This window comes from Lissotriton helveticus, chromosome 4_1 (assembly GCF_964261635.1).
Source record: "Lissotriton helveticus chromosome 4_1, aLisHel1.1, whole genome shotgun sequence".
Lineage (NCBI taxonomy): Eukaryota > Metazoa > Chordata > Amphibia > Caudata > Salamandridae > Lissotriton > Lissotriton helveticus.
Window position 1 is genome coordinate 622526161 of NC_136063.1, and position 15224 is coordinate 622541384.

The 15224-nt window shown below is 41.2% G+C and overlaps 1 protein-coding gene across 4 annotated transcripts in view; it reads right to left on the reverse strand.

Moving 5' to 3' along the window:
- Positions 1–15224, reverse strand: part of CHD7 (chromodomain helicase DNA binding protein 7) — a 771490-nt gene that overhangs the window by 74924 nt on the left and 681342 nt on the right. For all 4 annotated transcript variants that reach the window (XM_078687262.1, XM_078687261.1, XM_078687264.1 and 1 more), the window contains exons 18-27: positions 11752–11919; positions 11281–11460; positions 10512–10622; positions 10167–10372; positions 8762–8961; positions 7148–7307; positions 3606–3695; positions 2889–2992; positions 692–821; positions 530–602 (exon numbers count right to left, since the gene is read on the reverse strand). In XM_078687262.1, the coding sequence (XP_078543388.1) occupies positions 530–602; positions 692–821; positions 2889–2992; positions 3606–3695; positions 7148–7307; positions 8762–8961; positions 10167–10372; positions 10512–10622; positions 11281–11460; positions 11752–11919 (1422 nt within the window). The remainder of the gene's footprint in view (positions 1–529; positions 603–691; positions 822–2888; positions 2993–3605; positions 3696–7147; positions 7308–8761; positions 8962–10166; positions 10373–10511; positions 10623–11280; positions 11461–11751; positions 11920–15224) is intronic.

The window sequence follows — 15224 nt, forward strand, 5'->3', positions numbered from 1 at the left end:
ATTAGGTCGCCAAGCATTATATTAAACAGAATAACTAACATGGTTGAGAGATGACAGTAATCACAGAAGAGTGGACTATTCTATAAATCAATCAACCCTCCCATTAAAGCAAAGAATTAGAGATTCCTCTAACAGCCAAGGAGCAAGCCTACTATGATACAATGGCTAAGTCTTCCAGCACTCCCCTGCACCCGTGATGTTCAACTCAATGCACATTAGGTCTCACTTAACTTTCAAGTGCCAAACCTTCCGATTCCCCATGGCAAAACTTAGACCTTGGTTTTCTGCTTGGGTGGATGATGCGAAAAATAGCAAAATATCCTGATAAAGTCGGTATTAAGGTCCAATTATAGTTGGGGAGGGGGTGTTGGTTGGCCAGGAGGGAAGATTCAGGACGACCTACCGACAGTATGTGGGTAATTCAACAAACCCACTTCTAGATTGGTTCTTCAATTTACAGCAAATAATATAAATCTCTGCACTGGTAAAACGATTTTTCTTAAATATACCATGGAATAAAGAACCTTACATCAATTTCATCCTTAAATGGAGTCCGGTTTGGTTTATATTCGGGATCTTCATCCTCACGATCAAAATCCCCCCTACAAAAATAAATTGATTGCATGAAACGAGAAGCAGATTACACACTCCATTAGTCAAATTTACTCTAGATAATAGTAATGTGTTTTACCCATCACCACCATCCGCAAGCATATCTCCACCTCTCTGTTCAGCAGCAATAGCTTTTGCATCTGGCATCCCAACTCTTTCCAGAAAGCATAGTGCAGGGTCTGCCCTTATAGAGTTGTACTTTTCATAACCTGTAAATATAGGTTATTCATTTGGTTAACTTTGGGTTATATCAACAGATATAAATAGCGACCTACAAAAATTCTAGCTACTCCAATATGAAAGGCCTAAAGGAAGGAATATGAAGGCACTTTTTGGAACTCCAGGGTACCTGCAAAATATACCCTTTCAAATTGCAAAAAAAGAAAAACTACAGTAAGATACATAAAAATATAGATTTGTTTATCCAAAAACCTATATTTCGCTTTATCTTGTTTGATAATAGGTTTTTACCCAATAAATATTTACACAATCTTACAATTATTCAAATACCAACTTCTTCTAAAATATTGAAAGAATTAAACAAGTTAAAACCAACCTACATATCTTGATACTTATCTAAAAACTACACAGTATCTTTCACATTTCAAATACAGAATTTGACAGATTGTGGTCCAGATTTTTAACACCAAACTTGCCCAATGAACAGACGCAAACTGCAGTTCTGACACCACTCAAACAGACAATTTGCACTGTTGAACTATGTGTGCATTTATGTAGTGCTTCATACCACTGACATAACACGCTGCAAAGTGTGGAGTCGTGGTTGTAATAGGGTTGACATTTTATGGAGGCCAATGCAGTACTTACCTTTTATTCATAATTGTTACGATGATATAAAGTGGCACAGTATACTGTTGCCTGTATTTTTAGAAATACTACGACATGTTTATTATAACGTAGCAGTCAAAATATATCTATATTTTTTGCAGTTTTAAATCGCGCAAACTCGACCTGAAAGTACTGGAGCACTTTATAGGAGTACAAGTTGCATTACAAATGGACATATATATTTCTTTTTTCTTAATTAAGCTGCGACTTCTTTAAAGTAATGTAGGGGAATACTCCTACTTAGTGATGTAACGAGAGAGCAGGTGGGAAACGGGAGGGTAAAGAATTCTGATACGTGTAAAAATGCCTCTAAGGGAAAAATAAAATCTTTTCACATTAGACCATTATTAGCATCAAGAAGAATGAATTCATTTTACATTACACACGCTCTGTGTGTCCAAAGGTCCTTTGTGGGTTGGTTAGTTGGTGAGGACCACTTCCTGTGACCTTCGAGTGGCAGGCAGGCCGCCCTCGCCCCACCTTCCTTAGCATTTTTTGTTTCTCCTGAACCAGGCTTGCGCCTGCATTGTGTGCCGCCGACCCCTCGCGTTGACGGGCTAGACGTGGGGCCCTCACACGGGCCTCGTTAGGTTTAGGGTGAAGCGTGTCACTGGAATGGCCTGCAAACTGCTCCCCTATTATTGCCCAGACTGACTAGATGGAAACAGGCAGAACGGGGGCGTCCACAGAAAGGACAGGATTTCTCGACTAGACGTGCCTCCTCTGATCACGCATAAAACGCAGGCAGAACAGCGCAATTCAATTAGGACTTGTAGTACAGCACACGGCTCCTAACCACTGTAGAGCCTGAAGCCAAACTGTAATCATGAAAGGTTTTATAAGCCATCATTCTCCCCTTTAGTCAGGCTGGGCTGCTGAGAATACCTCGGCGAGCCCCAGAGAATTGGGATTATAATCAGGAATCGCTCAGTGCATACATCATGCCAGCTCTGCATCCCGGCCCTTTCAAAGTTAACAAGGCTGCATCCCACTCGAGGGAGTCGGAAGTTCTCCGTGCTGACATTTGTGAAATATTGCTTGGAACAAAGCCCAGGAGGCACTTGTACAGATTAATAGCAGAGGTTAAGCCCACCATCCACTCTGACACTGGTTGGCAGAGTTAGCGAGGGAAGCAGCACTGGAAGCAAAGTTTATGAAGATCTATAGTGCTTCTTGGCTAATATTAAAACAAAATATGTCTGGGGCCTTTCTACAGCCAAGAATGGAATGTTTTCTTCTCAAATGTTCTGCAAACATGTAAAAACAGCATCTGATAGTCAGTTTATGGCAGATTTTTAAACCAGCAGAGCAGAAGCCAAGAGTGTGAGCATCACTTTACTCCTGTCATCACGTAGGAGGCAGGAATACAGTTCCAAACACATGCAGTAAAATGGCAGTATTCAACATCGAATTAAGACATCACCTACCATGTTTAAATACACCAATTAAAAGGGATTTGTCAGCTTCCTTATCCCACCAGTCGGCAGGAACTTCGGCGTGGAACGGCTCCGGTATCCACACATCTGTTTCACTATTAAAACAAAATGCAGTCTTATACGCAGGCACCGATGAACATTAGGTGAAAACCACAAACCGGTCGGTCATGACTGTCAATGGACCCTATGTCACGTGTGTTACCTTTTCAGGAAACTGTTTATGGTGCTAGCTCAGACTTATGGAAAAAGCCAAATAGGTCCCAGATTGCAAAATAAAGTTTGAGATAAAAATGAAAAATGCCTGTACCATACCATGATACGAGATCTCTTGCAAGTGAGGCACACACTGTGCACCAACTTTTACGGCTGCGCCATGACCGGTGACAAATCCCCAGCCCTACTATATACATTTATCACTCTGAACGGTGGCACACTACCAAAACCTTGATAATTCCCTCTGGCGACTCAAAGAAAAAAAATTATGTAATATATTAAGACCATCTATGTTTTACAAAAAAGCTGCATTTTTTCCCCATAAACACAACTTTAACAGGCCGTCAGAAATCCTGAAGCGCCACCACTTCCTGACGTCTACACCCACCCGGATAAAAAAGGGAGAATACATAAAAAAAGAAAGGATAATAAAAACGAGATCTGGAAATGAACAGTTCACCCGCCGTCTCAGCAGAAATCAAAGATTGCACTAACCTTGCATCGGCACCCTCTAAAATGTTATCCGCTTGGTCCCCTATAACTTCTTGTCGCAGATAGTAGAGCATGCGGACACGCAGCAGGACCCTGCAGAGGAAGAGAGAAGGGGGGTAAGTTCTTAACTTCAGGACTGTTTGCCAACAGTGGCTTTTGGCAGCTGCTGCTGTTCATCCATCATCCTGCCAAGGCTGATTAGCCATGCTGTATGGTAGGCTTGAAGCGTGACAGATGGTGGCACATAATCACCTCTGTGTGGTGCTTTCTGCTGGCTTCCAACAGGCCTGCCTGGCAACCAGTCACACTGCACAGAGAGGAAGTCTAGCCCCCCCCCAGCCGCATTTCATTTAGTTTTACCTAGTGCAGCTTGTGAAGTTCAGACACGTACTACGCCACTGCCTCTGAAGTATTGAAGCAAGTTTGTAAACAACTGAGCAGATGGCTTTCAGTAACTGTTCTGCTTCATTATCTCATAAAATTTCCTCAGCTGCGGCCTTAATACCCTTTTTGGAAGGCTCATCAGAAGTTTTAGGAATAAACGAGATATAAAATCTGTCTTTACTATCTAGCCATAAACTCTCAATATGGATTGTCGAGGTCTTCAGATTACAGAGTTCTAGCTGCTATGAAGAGCACTGACAATACACTCTTATGACAGGAATCGATTTTACCAACTGGCCCTGGAAACAGACACAGTTCAAACGGAAAGTGGATTCATGCTTTGCAGAGTAATGTTTCTTACATACTCACTAATCATTATCATAGGTAAAAGGTAAGGACAAGAGTTGCCCCTGGCTGGGAAAACAAACTGTTTTTTTCCCTCCAACAGCGAGCTTCACAGGAAGAACACTCTACAACAGCATCGAACTTTGCCGCCCGACATCCAGTTAGGAACATGGGCCTGACATGGATTGCTTGCAGCTCACAGGTATGTGACCCTCAGCATTGGTATTAGAAACATTTCACATCACGCCCACTGTTTCAAAACAAATTACCTAAGCAGATAACACACGACAATGGAAAGCAACAAAGACTGCAAATAAAAGTTAGCTCACTGAGTAATCAGTGCAGGGACCCTCTGATGAAGACATGGGGTTCACCCATTCTAAACAAAGGCGACATATTTGCAAAACAGCCAAGAGTCCAGTTGAAGTTTTACTGGAAGGTTGAACACTGCCAATTTCTGCAGAGCCAATGGTGAATTTCGTTAACCCAAAGACAATATGATGAACAGTATTTGAGGTGGTAACATTACAGAACCTTTTGTATATGGGCATAATACAGTAACACTTGAAATGATCGCAGTATGGGATTATGGAACGACCACAGCATGCTATTTTTATGTAATGGATGCATTAGTCTATTAAAAAGCAAACCAGCCAATTCATATCTGACTTCTGCCTGATTTCAGTTTTAAAGCTATCAAGAACAACCTATCCAAAGTGACGACTGTAAAACAACCGATTAACTGTTTTTTATGCATCTTTTCATTCCAGAACACAGGCTTCTAATGACTATTTAACTGCATATTCCTTTCTTTTATCAATGACACCACTTGACACATGGTTGTCAGTGCTCTTTACAATGAAACAGTGGAGATGGAGGTATTTGTTATACCATGGTTGCAGTGGTACCGGAGTGAACATTGAAGTAAGCAGTTAACTTAGTGAAATCACAAAACCTTTGCTCATGGTAGTGGAGTCAAGAGATAAGGGAGATTAGAAGCTTTAAAGCTGTAGCAAGGTAGAGTAGTGGAGCACAAAAAGCATGGGAAAAGAGGAGAAGATTGGAAGGCAAGAAGAACCAGCGCCAAGCACATACATAACAAGCATTGGCATAGCCAATAGGTCTCACCTTTGGGACCTTATAAGTGTTTAGCCATGCAACAGTTGATGTTGTTGCAGCAAGGATATTGTGCTGGATAACTGAACACTTACAAGATCCCAAAGGCGAGACCTATTGGCTATGCCAATGCTTGTTTTAGTATTGCACCTTTATTATAGAAACATAACATTGCCCTATTCATCAAGGACTCACATGTCCTACTGCAAAACAGACACATTCTGCCTTATACAGTCAAGTTGATAACAAGCCCGGGAGGTCCAGCATTATTATACATTAGTATGAGCACATCATGTCAAGAGTACCCACATTATGTCAAGGATGGGAGCCAGTAAGCCATTATATTCAGGATGAGCACTATCATGCCAAATACGCCCACTGTATACCAAAAATTACAGTTAGCAACAGGATGTCTTCAATATGTTAGACATGTCTACAATTATACCTGCAAATGCACTCCTTTATGCTAGCCGGAAGCCACACGGGGAGACCCAATTAGCTTGGTGTCAGGTGGCTGAAAGGATAGGACATTGCGATACCAAAGGACACCAGATGTGCATGCAAAGATGTGAATTGACACACACAGCCAATCCATCATGTAATTATAGTCACATGGTTATTGGCTATTTCGCAGGCCCTGCTTTGTAAATCAACCAATCAAGTGTGAGTGCAAAGGCTTTGAAACAGTCTGATTAGCCAGCATGCGCCAAGGAGCCCAGTGTTGCCAAGAGCAATCTTAGCGACTCGTGGAAAGCCAGTCTAAGAGACAGGGACTGCATGACCTAGCATCTTCCAACCAAGAGCCAACAAGCATCGCGGCACCGACGCTTTACTTTTAATGTTAAAAGTAAAGCGCGGGTGCTGCGATTATACCAAAAGTATAGACATAGAAAAAACATCGATTTCTTTACTTTTGCTCTAATCCCGGCACCCACGCTTTACTTTTAACATTTAAAGTAAAGCGCGGGTGCCGCGATTATAGCAAAAGTAAGGAAATAGATTATTTTTTTCTATTTCTTTACTTTTGGTAAAATCGCGGCACCCGCGCTTTACTTATAGACATTAAAAGTAAAGCGCGGGTGCCGCGATTATACCAAAAGTAATGAAATAAATGTTTTCTTCTATTTCTTTACTTTTGGTATAATCGTGGCACCCGCGCTTTACTTTTAATGTTATAAGTAAAGTGCGGGTGCCGCGATTATAGCAAAAGTAAATAGATGTTTTTTTCTATTTCTTTCCTTTTGGTATAATCGCGGCACCCGCACTTTACTTAGAACATTAAAATTAAAGCACGGGTGCCGTATTATACCAAAAGTAAAGTTGTGAGAGCACGCGAAAGTGAAACAGAACATTGGAGAGGCAGAGCAAGATGTGCGCGCTTGTGCACGTAATAACAAGATGGTGGCTGCCTTTGGTAGCACTTTAAAAACCAGCTTACTAAATGTCTCTCCAGACCAGCGAATGCGCTGGTTCTGGTTCTAGCGAGACCTAAAAAGCGCAGGCGAGGAGGGGGGATGGTGGGCAAGATGTACGTAGGCATTAAGAAAATTAAAAACTAAGGCAGGGTCTGACTCTCCCAATATTAAATGTGGTCTGCAGATGGCCTTGTGCCTTAAACAAAACAAGATATACGCTTCGAAAAAAGTTTCCCTTAAGCATCCGTTATACAACTTAATCTTAAAATTCCCTGCTGGACATACTTATTGCAGTGATGTTTGAGGTGCTTCTTGTAGCTGTCCTCCTGAAACAAAGTATCAGGGTTGCAGCTTGGCAACCAATCGGGATGTTGCAGCACCGGCTGGAGGCTCTGACATTTTACTTTCTTTCCTTTCCTCCCTCGGGGCACTGGTGCAGAAAGACCTGAAAACAAAATCATTTTCAGATGAACAATCAAATAAACATACAAAAAAGTACCAGATAGCGAAATGGGACATTAGTATGGGTAAACACAGTAGGATATATAGGAAGGTCACTTGCCAATTTTAATATACAATATTTAAGCAAACTAAAATAAAGAAAATAAGAAACTGAGCTCCTGAAAGAATTTCAGAAAAACGAATATAAAACTTGTTCATAGTAGATATATGATCATAAAAAGTTAAATAGGTTGAGAAAAATATCAAGTGGCTTCCAAAATATTTCATGTTTAATTGAAGAGTAGTTGGAACACCATTTACGAGTACATGCAATAGAACACCTTTCCAGTTAGTAGATATGTATTTAATTGCCGAAGAAATTAAGACATCATACAGTTTCGTATTGGCTGGATATGAAGAAATAGCTAAAGATTTACAAATAACAATAGATTATTAAATATTATAGGAAATACTAAGAATCTCACAAATCATAAAATGTATATACAGTGGAAAAATCATATAACAATTGTTTCAATGATACAGTATTGTCATTACAATGCCAATATAGCCAATCATTAGCTAAGTTGGCCTTAAAACGTTTAACAGGAGTTCCTAAACAATTGTTTGTAATCATTATTTGATTGGTAGAGACAGGTTACCAACCACATATATTTCATAACCACATCTGCTGCCATTGCTTGAGAAAGAGTAATTCAAAGAGTCTTTGACGGACTGCAAATTATTAAAAAGATAATTTTGTATAGACTTCAGAAGCAACATGACAAGATCTGGTTAATATGTTTAAACACAATGCAATTTCAGGAATCTTTGAAGTGGGTAAAGCATTTGGAAATAAAGGTGATATACAGTTGTATAAAGTTTCACATTAACTATATTTGGACAAAGAAAAACTATAGTATCTCTGAAGATCAGCAAAAGGCTAGAAAGGTATTCCCTTGACATATGTCAGCTAAATTAAGAATCTGTATCAATCCAAGAGGTACAATATCTGACATTAAGGGTTAATTTGATTGTCGGATTCGACCACAATGAAGTGCTCTTAAAATATTTGATACAAGTACGATACAAACGACTTAATTCAAAATAGCTCTTTTCGTAGCTTTAGTAACAGGAGAATTTTTGAATCATGTTTTTATTATAGACAAAATCGCAGGTAAGCAATATGTTCTTAAATAGTGAACCACATAGGAATACTTATATTTTTGTTCGATTTAAACTATACATAAACCATGTTTTATAATAAACGCAGTATAATAATTATAAAAAGCCTGGTAAACCTAACCCACAATTATCTTTAGTACATTAAGTTTTGAATAACTTATTTTAAAAAAAGTAATCATAATTTTAAAAAGACATTTGAATCTTGCTCTTGTCCAGCACTCCGTTGCCTCCCAGCATGTTACATTCATTACATATATACAGGGGTGCAGGCCTTACCTGAATGGTTAACCAAAGCTCGCATCTGGCCATCTTCTGTTGGAGTGATAAGGTCCCAGATGAAGCTTTTGATATTTTCATCCCCTCTGTAATGGTTAAGGCAGTAAACAAGGATCGTTCTGCAGATTGTTTCCACATCTTGTTCCATGAGCTGGCGCTTAAAACGGCCATGTGAGAGGATCTCTGTCCACCGGCCCCAACTAAATAAGAAAGATAATACTTAGCAAATGTGGGGCTCTAGTTTGAAAGTACTTACTTTTTAGGCATTTCCATCTGTGTCTATTGATATTTTGTGGGGGAAAAAAATCAAACCACAATTAGACTATTTCCTCCTTTATTTTACCAATTTCTTTAATTCCTGATGGGTTTTTAGCAGCATATGTAAATCTGAATCACTCAATATTCAATATACCCACAAACGCAAGCACTGTAGTACAAAAATATGCTGATATGCAGCTGTTAAAAGCTTCGTTAGGAAACCTCAAACCTCCCCCTGTCAGCCTGGCAGCATTGAGACTCTTTAAAAAGATCAATTTTCAGTTTATTCTCCATATTTAAAAGAATTACAACATAATAGATGGGCTCCAGTCTATTATCAGCAAAAAAAATAGAACACTTTGAAGCCTATGTTCAAAATGTGAAACTAGATTTGTATCTCTTATATTAGCACTAATGTCTAGGCCTGTAATCCAAAATGCACTTGGTAAACATCAGACACCCAAAACCAGTGCCTTATGAGGACTGCTGAGCACTCCGTGACATCATTTTCCTCCGGTATATACCAGTGGCTTGACTAGAGCAGCATATCCATTCAAAAGATTATGCCATGCACCACCTTCAAGTACTACTTATCTGCAGAACTACACCACTTAGGCGGCAAAGAGGTAAACATCTCTCAACCATTAGCCTTTTACCATCTATTTCTAGGTGGACACTTATTTCATTTCCTAGATTAAAAAAGTAAGACCGTACTAGTGTACATAAAGTTTCACTTAATGTTTGACATTAACCAAACTAATATACTCTCTACTCTCAACAAACCAAGGATGTATTTCCAGTTCCTCTTCGGATAGGCATTGTGAACACGTATGCAATGCACAGACTCCTTGCACATAAATATTACTCCATTAACTAATGCGGTCACCTTCAGGCTTGAGCTATAGCATTCCACCCTGAGAGCCACAAACGCGAGCTCCAGGAGATTCACCATAATCATTTGTTCACTTTATCCTAAAAGTCCTACAGCCACTTCTACAGCCACTTCTGAAGACCACGTCTTTGCACTGCTACACTTATCACATGCTGAGAACCCTGTATGGAAGCTAAATAACAAGACCACAAACAATCATAGCCCAGTGAAATAAACACAACACAATATCTAGCTCTACAGATAAAAGTATCTTACCCATACACCAGAAGGTTCTTTTCGACTCTGAAGCACTCACTCCGTGCATAGCCGTGTAACTTTTCCTGAGGCCTACGAGGCCTAGCACTAGGCTTTTCCTCAGATTCGCTTTCCAGATCTGAAAATTCCATTAACTCATCTTCTTTCACTGCGCTAAAGAGTCTTGTTTGCTTCCTTACACGCGGTGTATCTATAACCAGTGTATTCTAGCAAGGAATAGAAAGAGAAAACATATGTTAATAACGCAAACTCTAACATGCACTTGCAGTTCACTTTTTAAACACTCCCGACTTTACATTATATAGACATCAACCAAAAAACGGTCAACTTGAATATGCCTCTCACCCGTCCACGGATGGCCTCCATGTCCAACTCTGCCTTCTTAGCCCATTTCTGCCAGAAATTGGGATCATCCAGCGAAATGTCAGTTCTGTTTCCAGATGAAACAAAGCTAGCCTGGAGCATTTGGAATTAAAGTACACGTCGTTAGGGGTCACTTCAGGAACACAGTGCACAACTACAACCGATTCACTCTAAGTGCACAGTTTGCCTTCATAATGATTTCTGGCTACGTGAACAGTATTCATAATAGGTAAAGACCACCCAACCTCATGACTGCTGAAGACGGTCACGGAGAAACACCAACACTTTGAATAACAGTGGCCTGGTTCCTTGAGTGGTCTAGTCTTATTAAAGGTGTGGTACTTTCATTACATTAATACAATTAAAACAGAAGAGCATTTTTTGATTCAGTTCATGTATTCTGAACATTTTTAACAGTACCAGTATCATAACATTCACAACATTTTTAGGAGAATGTCTAGATGCACTCTAGATGAATGTATAAAGATGGTGCAAATGTTAGCGTGTTTGGCTTGAAAATTAAGCCAACTCATGAAAACTTGGTTGTGATACAAACACTTAAATCTTACAGCAAGTCAGTCTTTCAGAATACCCACAGTCAGATGTACAATGCTTTGGTTATACCAGCTAGAACCTAACTGAAGACATAGAACTGGTAGCTTGCTTACGTCAGATTAACACTACATTGATATCACAATTTTTATTTGATATAAATAAGGTTTAAGTATTGCTGAATGTGACTAAAGTTCACCTTTGCAAAAGTGGATCCTTTGCCCTCTGACTCTATGGTGATCGTATGAGTTCTCCTCAGGAGGATCTGATCAATGTCCTCTTCACAGAACTTTGAGCCTTCATCTTCTTCATCCATGAGGGCTCCATAGGCACCTTTTCGGAGAAGATCTTCTATCTCTTTCTTGGAAAGCTGCTGCACCTGGAAAATAAAGTAAAGATCAGGAAAGGTGCGAATAAAAGTTACTGGTAAAACTAAATTGTCCAAGAACAGACCTATGATGGTTGAACATATTGAGAAACATCCTTTTGACTGGGCCAAGAGGACCTTAATCTCAAATACAAGGCTGCTGTCTTTAAGGCCTTTTTCATTCTTTTGATAAAATGCAGTTTCATATAACAACTCATTGTAGTCTACAGTCTGAAAAAACTATTGAAATTGTTTAACTTAAGTCAATCTCCACAACACACCCATCACTTGGTTTATCCTTACCCCATTTGTAGCATTCTCTCTCCCACTCATGGACTGTAGGACAGCTTTGTCAAGACCAAGCTTGAGACTAGCTTTATCAAACATTTCCCTTTCATATGAATTCCTGGTGATCAACCTGTAGATTTTCACAGACTTGCTCTGTCCAATTCTGTGGCATCGGGCTTGAGCCTGTATTAAAAATATATATATATTTTTTTTAAAGTACATAAAAAATATTAGAGCCATTCTAAACTTAAGTCACATTACAATGTGTTTTTAGGTGCCCACAGGTATAGAAAAAGCCCATGCAATACAATCACTATTAAAGGGTATACATGTAAATGTGCAGACAATTGATATATTATTTAATACCACTTGAGTGCCTGGAAGGGGGTGTGTCATGTGAGGCGAAGCCACAAATGGTCATTCTGCCTTTGCCCACAGTCAAAATTAGTAAACAATAGCGTATTACTCTAATCTGAATATATGGTTTATCTTTACTGTCCTTTAAAGTGTATTAGCTAGAAACACAGACATTCTGGCTAGAAAATGCGATTTAGTGACTTGATGGACCACAGATCAAAGACAGTATGATAGGCTTTTAATTCACATGTACAAGTTGATTATTTATACACTGTGATTATATATCATATAGGAAGATACAAATTGTTTCCAACAATAAAATACACATTGATTTGCGTAACTACACAGTTCTAATCTGAATATATGGTTTATCTTTACTGTCCTTTAAAGTGTATTAGCTAGAAACACAGATATTCTGGCTAGAAAATGCGATTTAGTGACTTGATGGACCTCAGATCAAAGACAGTATGATAGGCTTTTAATTCACATGTACAAGTTGATTATTTATACACTGTGATTATATATCATATAGGAAGATACGAATTGTTTCCAACAATAAAATACACATTGATTTGCGTCACAGTTGGTAACATTAGCCGTTTAGGTATTTCAGGCGAGATAGCCGGTTGATGAGATATAACAGAGCTAACTTGTTTTTTAAATCTTTATTTTGTTTTGAGGCTTTACAATAAACACAGAGAACATGAACTGTCCAGTCACGCCAGTTATTGTTCATCAAATGTCCCCACAGGGGGGCAAATGGGCCGCCCATAGCATACAGCAGCTGGTATACCCACCGTAGATGCATAGTCAACAGTTTATTACCCGTGCCCGGAATTGACCCCCATCCCGCACACACCCTCTCATCTTTCCTGGGACATCCCCATGCTACATATATAGGCTGTTCCCGGACACAACTAAGGGCTATTTCTGTTCATGTCTCCACAGTTGGAGCCTCAACCTGCCTCCATTGATGGGCGATATCTCTCTTCCCTGTTACCAAGCAGAATCTCAACATTTCTTTCAGCATGTGTGAACGCTTTGTCCTCAACCACAATGAGAAGGGCCATTTTGGGAGTAATACAAACCGGAGGACAAGCACCACACTGAATGTGGATTCTATAGCATCCAGATATGGACGGAAGACTGTACAATCCCACTTAGTGCGTAAGAAGTCACCCATCGTCACAGTGCATGGGAGGCAAGTAGGGTCTGCTGCCTAGTTCATATGCCAGAGTCGCTGTGGAGTTAGACGGATGCAGTGGCAGCACCAAATGGAATCAAGCAAAACCTTGCGGAGACTGCACCCTCCTGGATCCTCATCAAAGCAATCGCCCATTTCGAATCATCCAATTGCTCAAAATCATTTCCCATTTCTTCCTTAAGGCTGGGAAAGAGTCAGGAGTATGAAGTACCAGGGCCTTGTATACATAGGATATCTGCCCCGATCAGGTAGAGGATAGACAGTCAACTTAGCTTCAAGTGGTTTGTATTAAGGACCATCAGGGTAATCAGCCAAGTATGATTGGAGGGTGTCACAGCTGCAAACATACAAAGAACTGAGAGCGTTCTAACCCAAAATAATCTTGTAGTTCTTCAAATGTCTTGACCCCTGTGCCCTCTAAGACATTTCTCAAGGAGGTAACGCCCAATAAGTCCCAACCACAAAAACCCTCCAGTGTCGTCACCTCCTGCAGTAAGGTGCTACACCATAGAGGAACTGCACCAATTAACCTATCCTCCCATTGAATGTCTCAAAGTGTTGACTTCCAGATTGTAAATACCGCTGAAATCAAGTCAAGTCAAAATTTGTATAGCGCACTACTCACCCAGAGGGTCTCAAGGCGCTTTGGGGAGGGGGGTTTCGTTATTTACCAAACAGCCAGGTTTTGAGTTGTTTTCTGAGGGAGAGGTGGTTCTGTGTAAGGCGGAGGTGGGTGGGGAGAGAATTCCAGGTTTTGGCCGCTAAGTAGGAGAATGATCTACCTCCCATGGTGGCTCTTCGGATTCGTGGAATCGCAGCGAGGGCTTGATTGAATGATCGTAGTTGGCGGGTGGGGGTGAAAAAGGTCAGGCGCGTGTTGAGGTAACTGGGTCCTAGGTCGTAGAGGGCCTTGTGTGCGTGGGTGAGGAGGCGGAACTTGATTCTCTTGTTGACAGGGAGCCAGTGAAGGTCTCTCAAGTGGCCGGAGATGTGATTGTAGCGTGGTAGGTCTAGGATGAGTCGGACGGAGGCGTTCTGAATGCGTTGGAGTTTTTTCTGTAATTAGGCTGTGGTTCCGGCGTATAGGGTGTTTCCGTAGTCCAGCCGGCTTGTGACAAGTGCTTGGGTGACCGTCTTTCTTGTTTCGATGGGGATCCATCGGAAGATCTTTCGGAGCATGCGTAAGATGTTAAAGCATGATGACGAGACGGCGTTGACTTGTTTGGTCATTGAGAGGGAGGAGTCTAGAATGAATCCCAGGTTGCGAGCATGGTCCGTTGGTTTGGGCGCGCTGCCTAGGGCCGGTGGCCACCATGAGTCGTCCCATGCAGAGGGGGATGATCCTAGGATGAGGACTTCCGTCTTGTCTGAATTCAGTTTTAGGCGGCTGTTCTTCATCCATTCAGCTACGTCTTTCATTCCTTCGTGTAGGTTGGTTTTGGCGGTGTTTGGGTCTTTGGTGAGGGAGGGGATCAGCTGAGTGTCGTCAGCATAGGAGATGATGTTGAGGTTGTTCTGGCGTGCGATGGCTGCGAGGGGGCTCATGTAGACGTTGAAGAGGGTGGGGCTGAGGGATGATCCTTGTGGTACTCCACAGATGACTTCGGTGGCCTCCGATCTGAAGGGGGGGGGAGGCGGACTCTCTGGGTTCTTCCGGCGAGGAACGAGATGATCCAGTCCAATGCTTTTTCTTGTATCCTGACGTTGCTGAGGCGTTGTACAAGGGTGCTATGGCAGACCGTGTCAAACGCTGCGGTGAGGTCCAGGAGGATGAGGGCAGCTGTTTCCCCGTTATCGAGTAGTGTTCGGATGTCATCTGTGGCTGCGATGAGGGCGGTCTCGGTGCTGTGTTTGGCTCGGAAGCCAGATTGTGAGGGGTCGAAGGAGCCATTAGACTCGAGGAAGGCGGCGAGCTGGTTGTTGACAG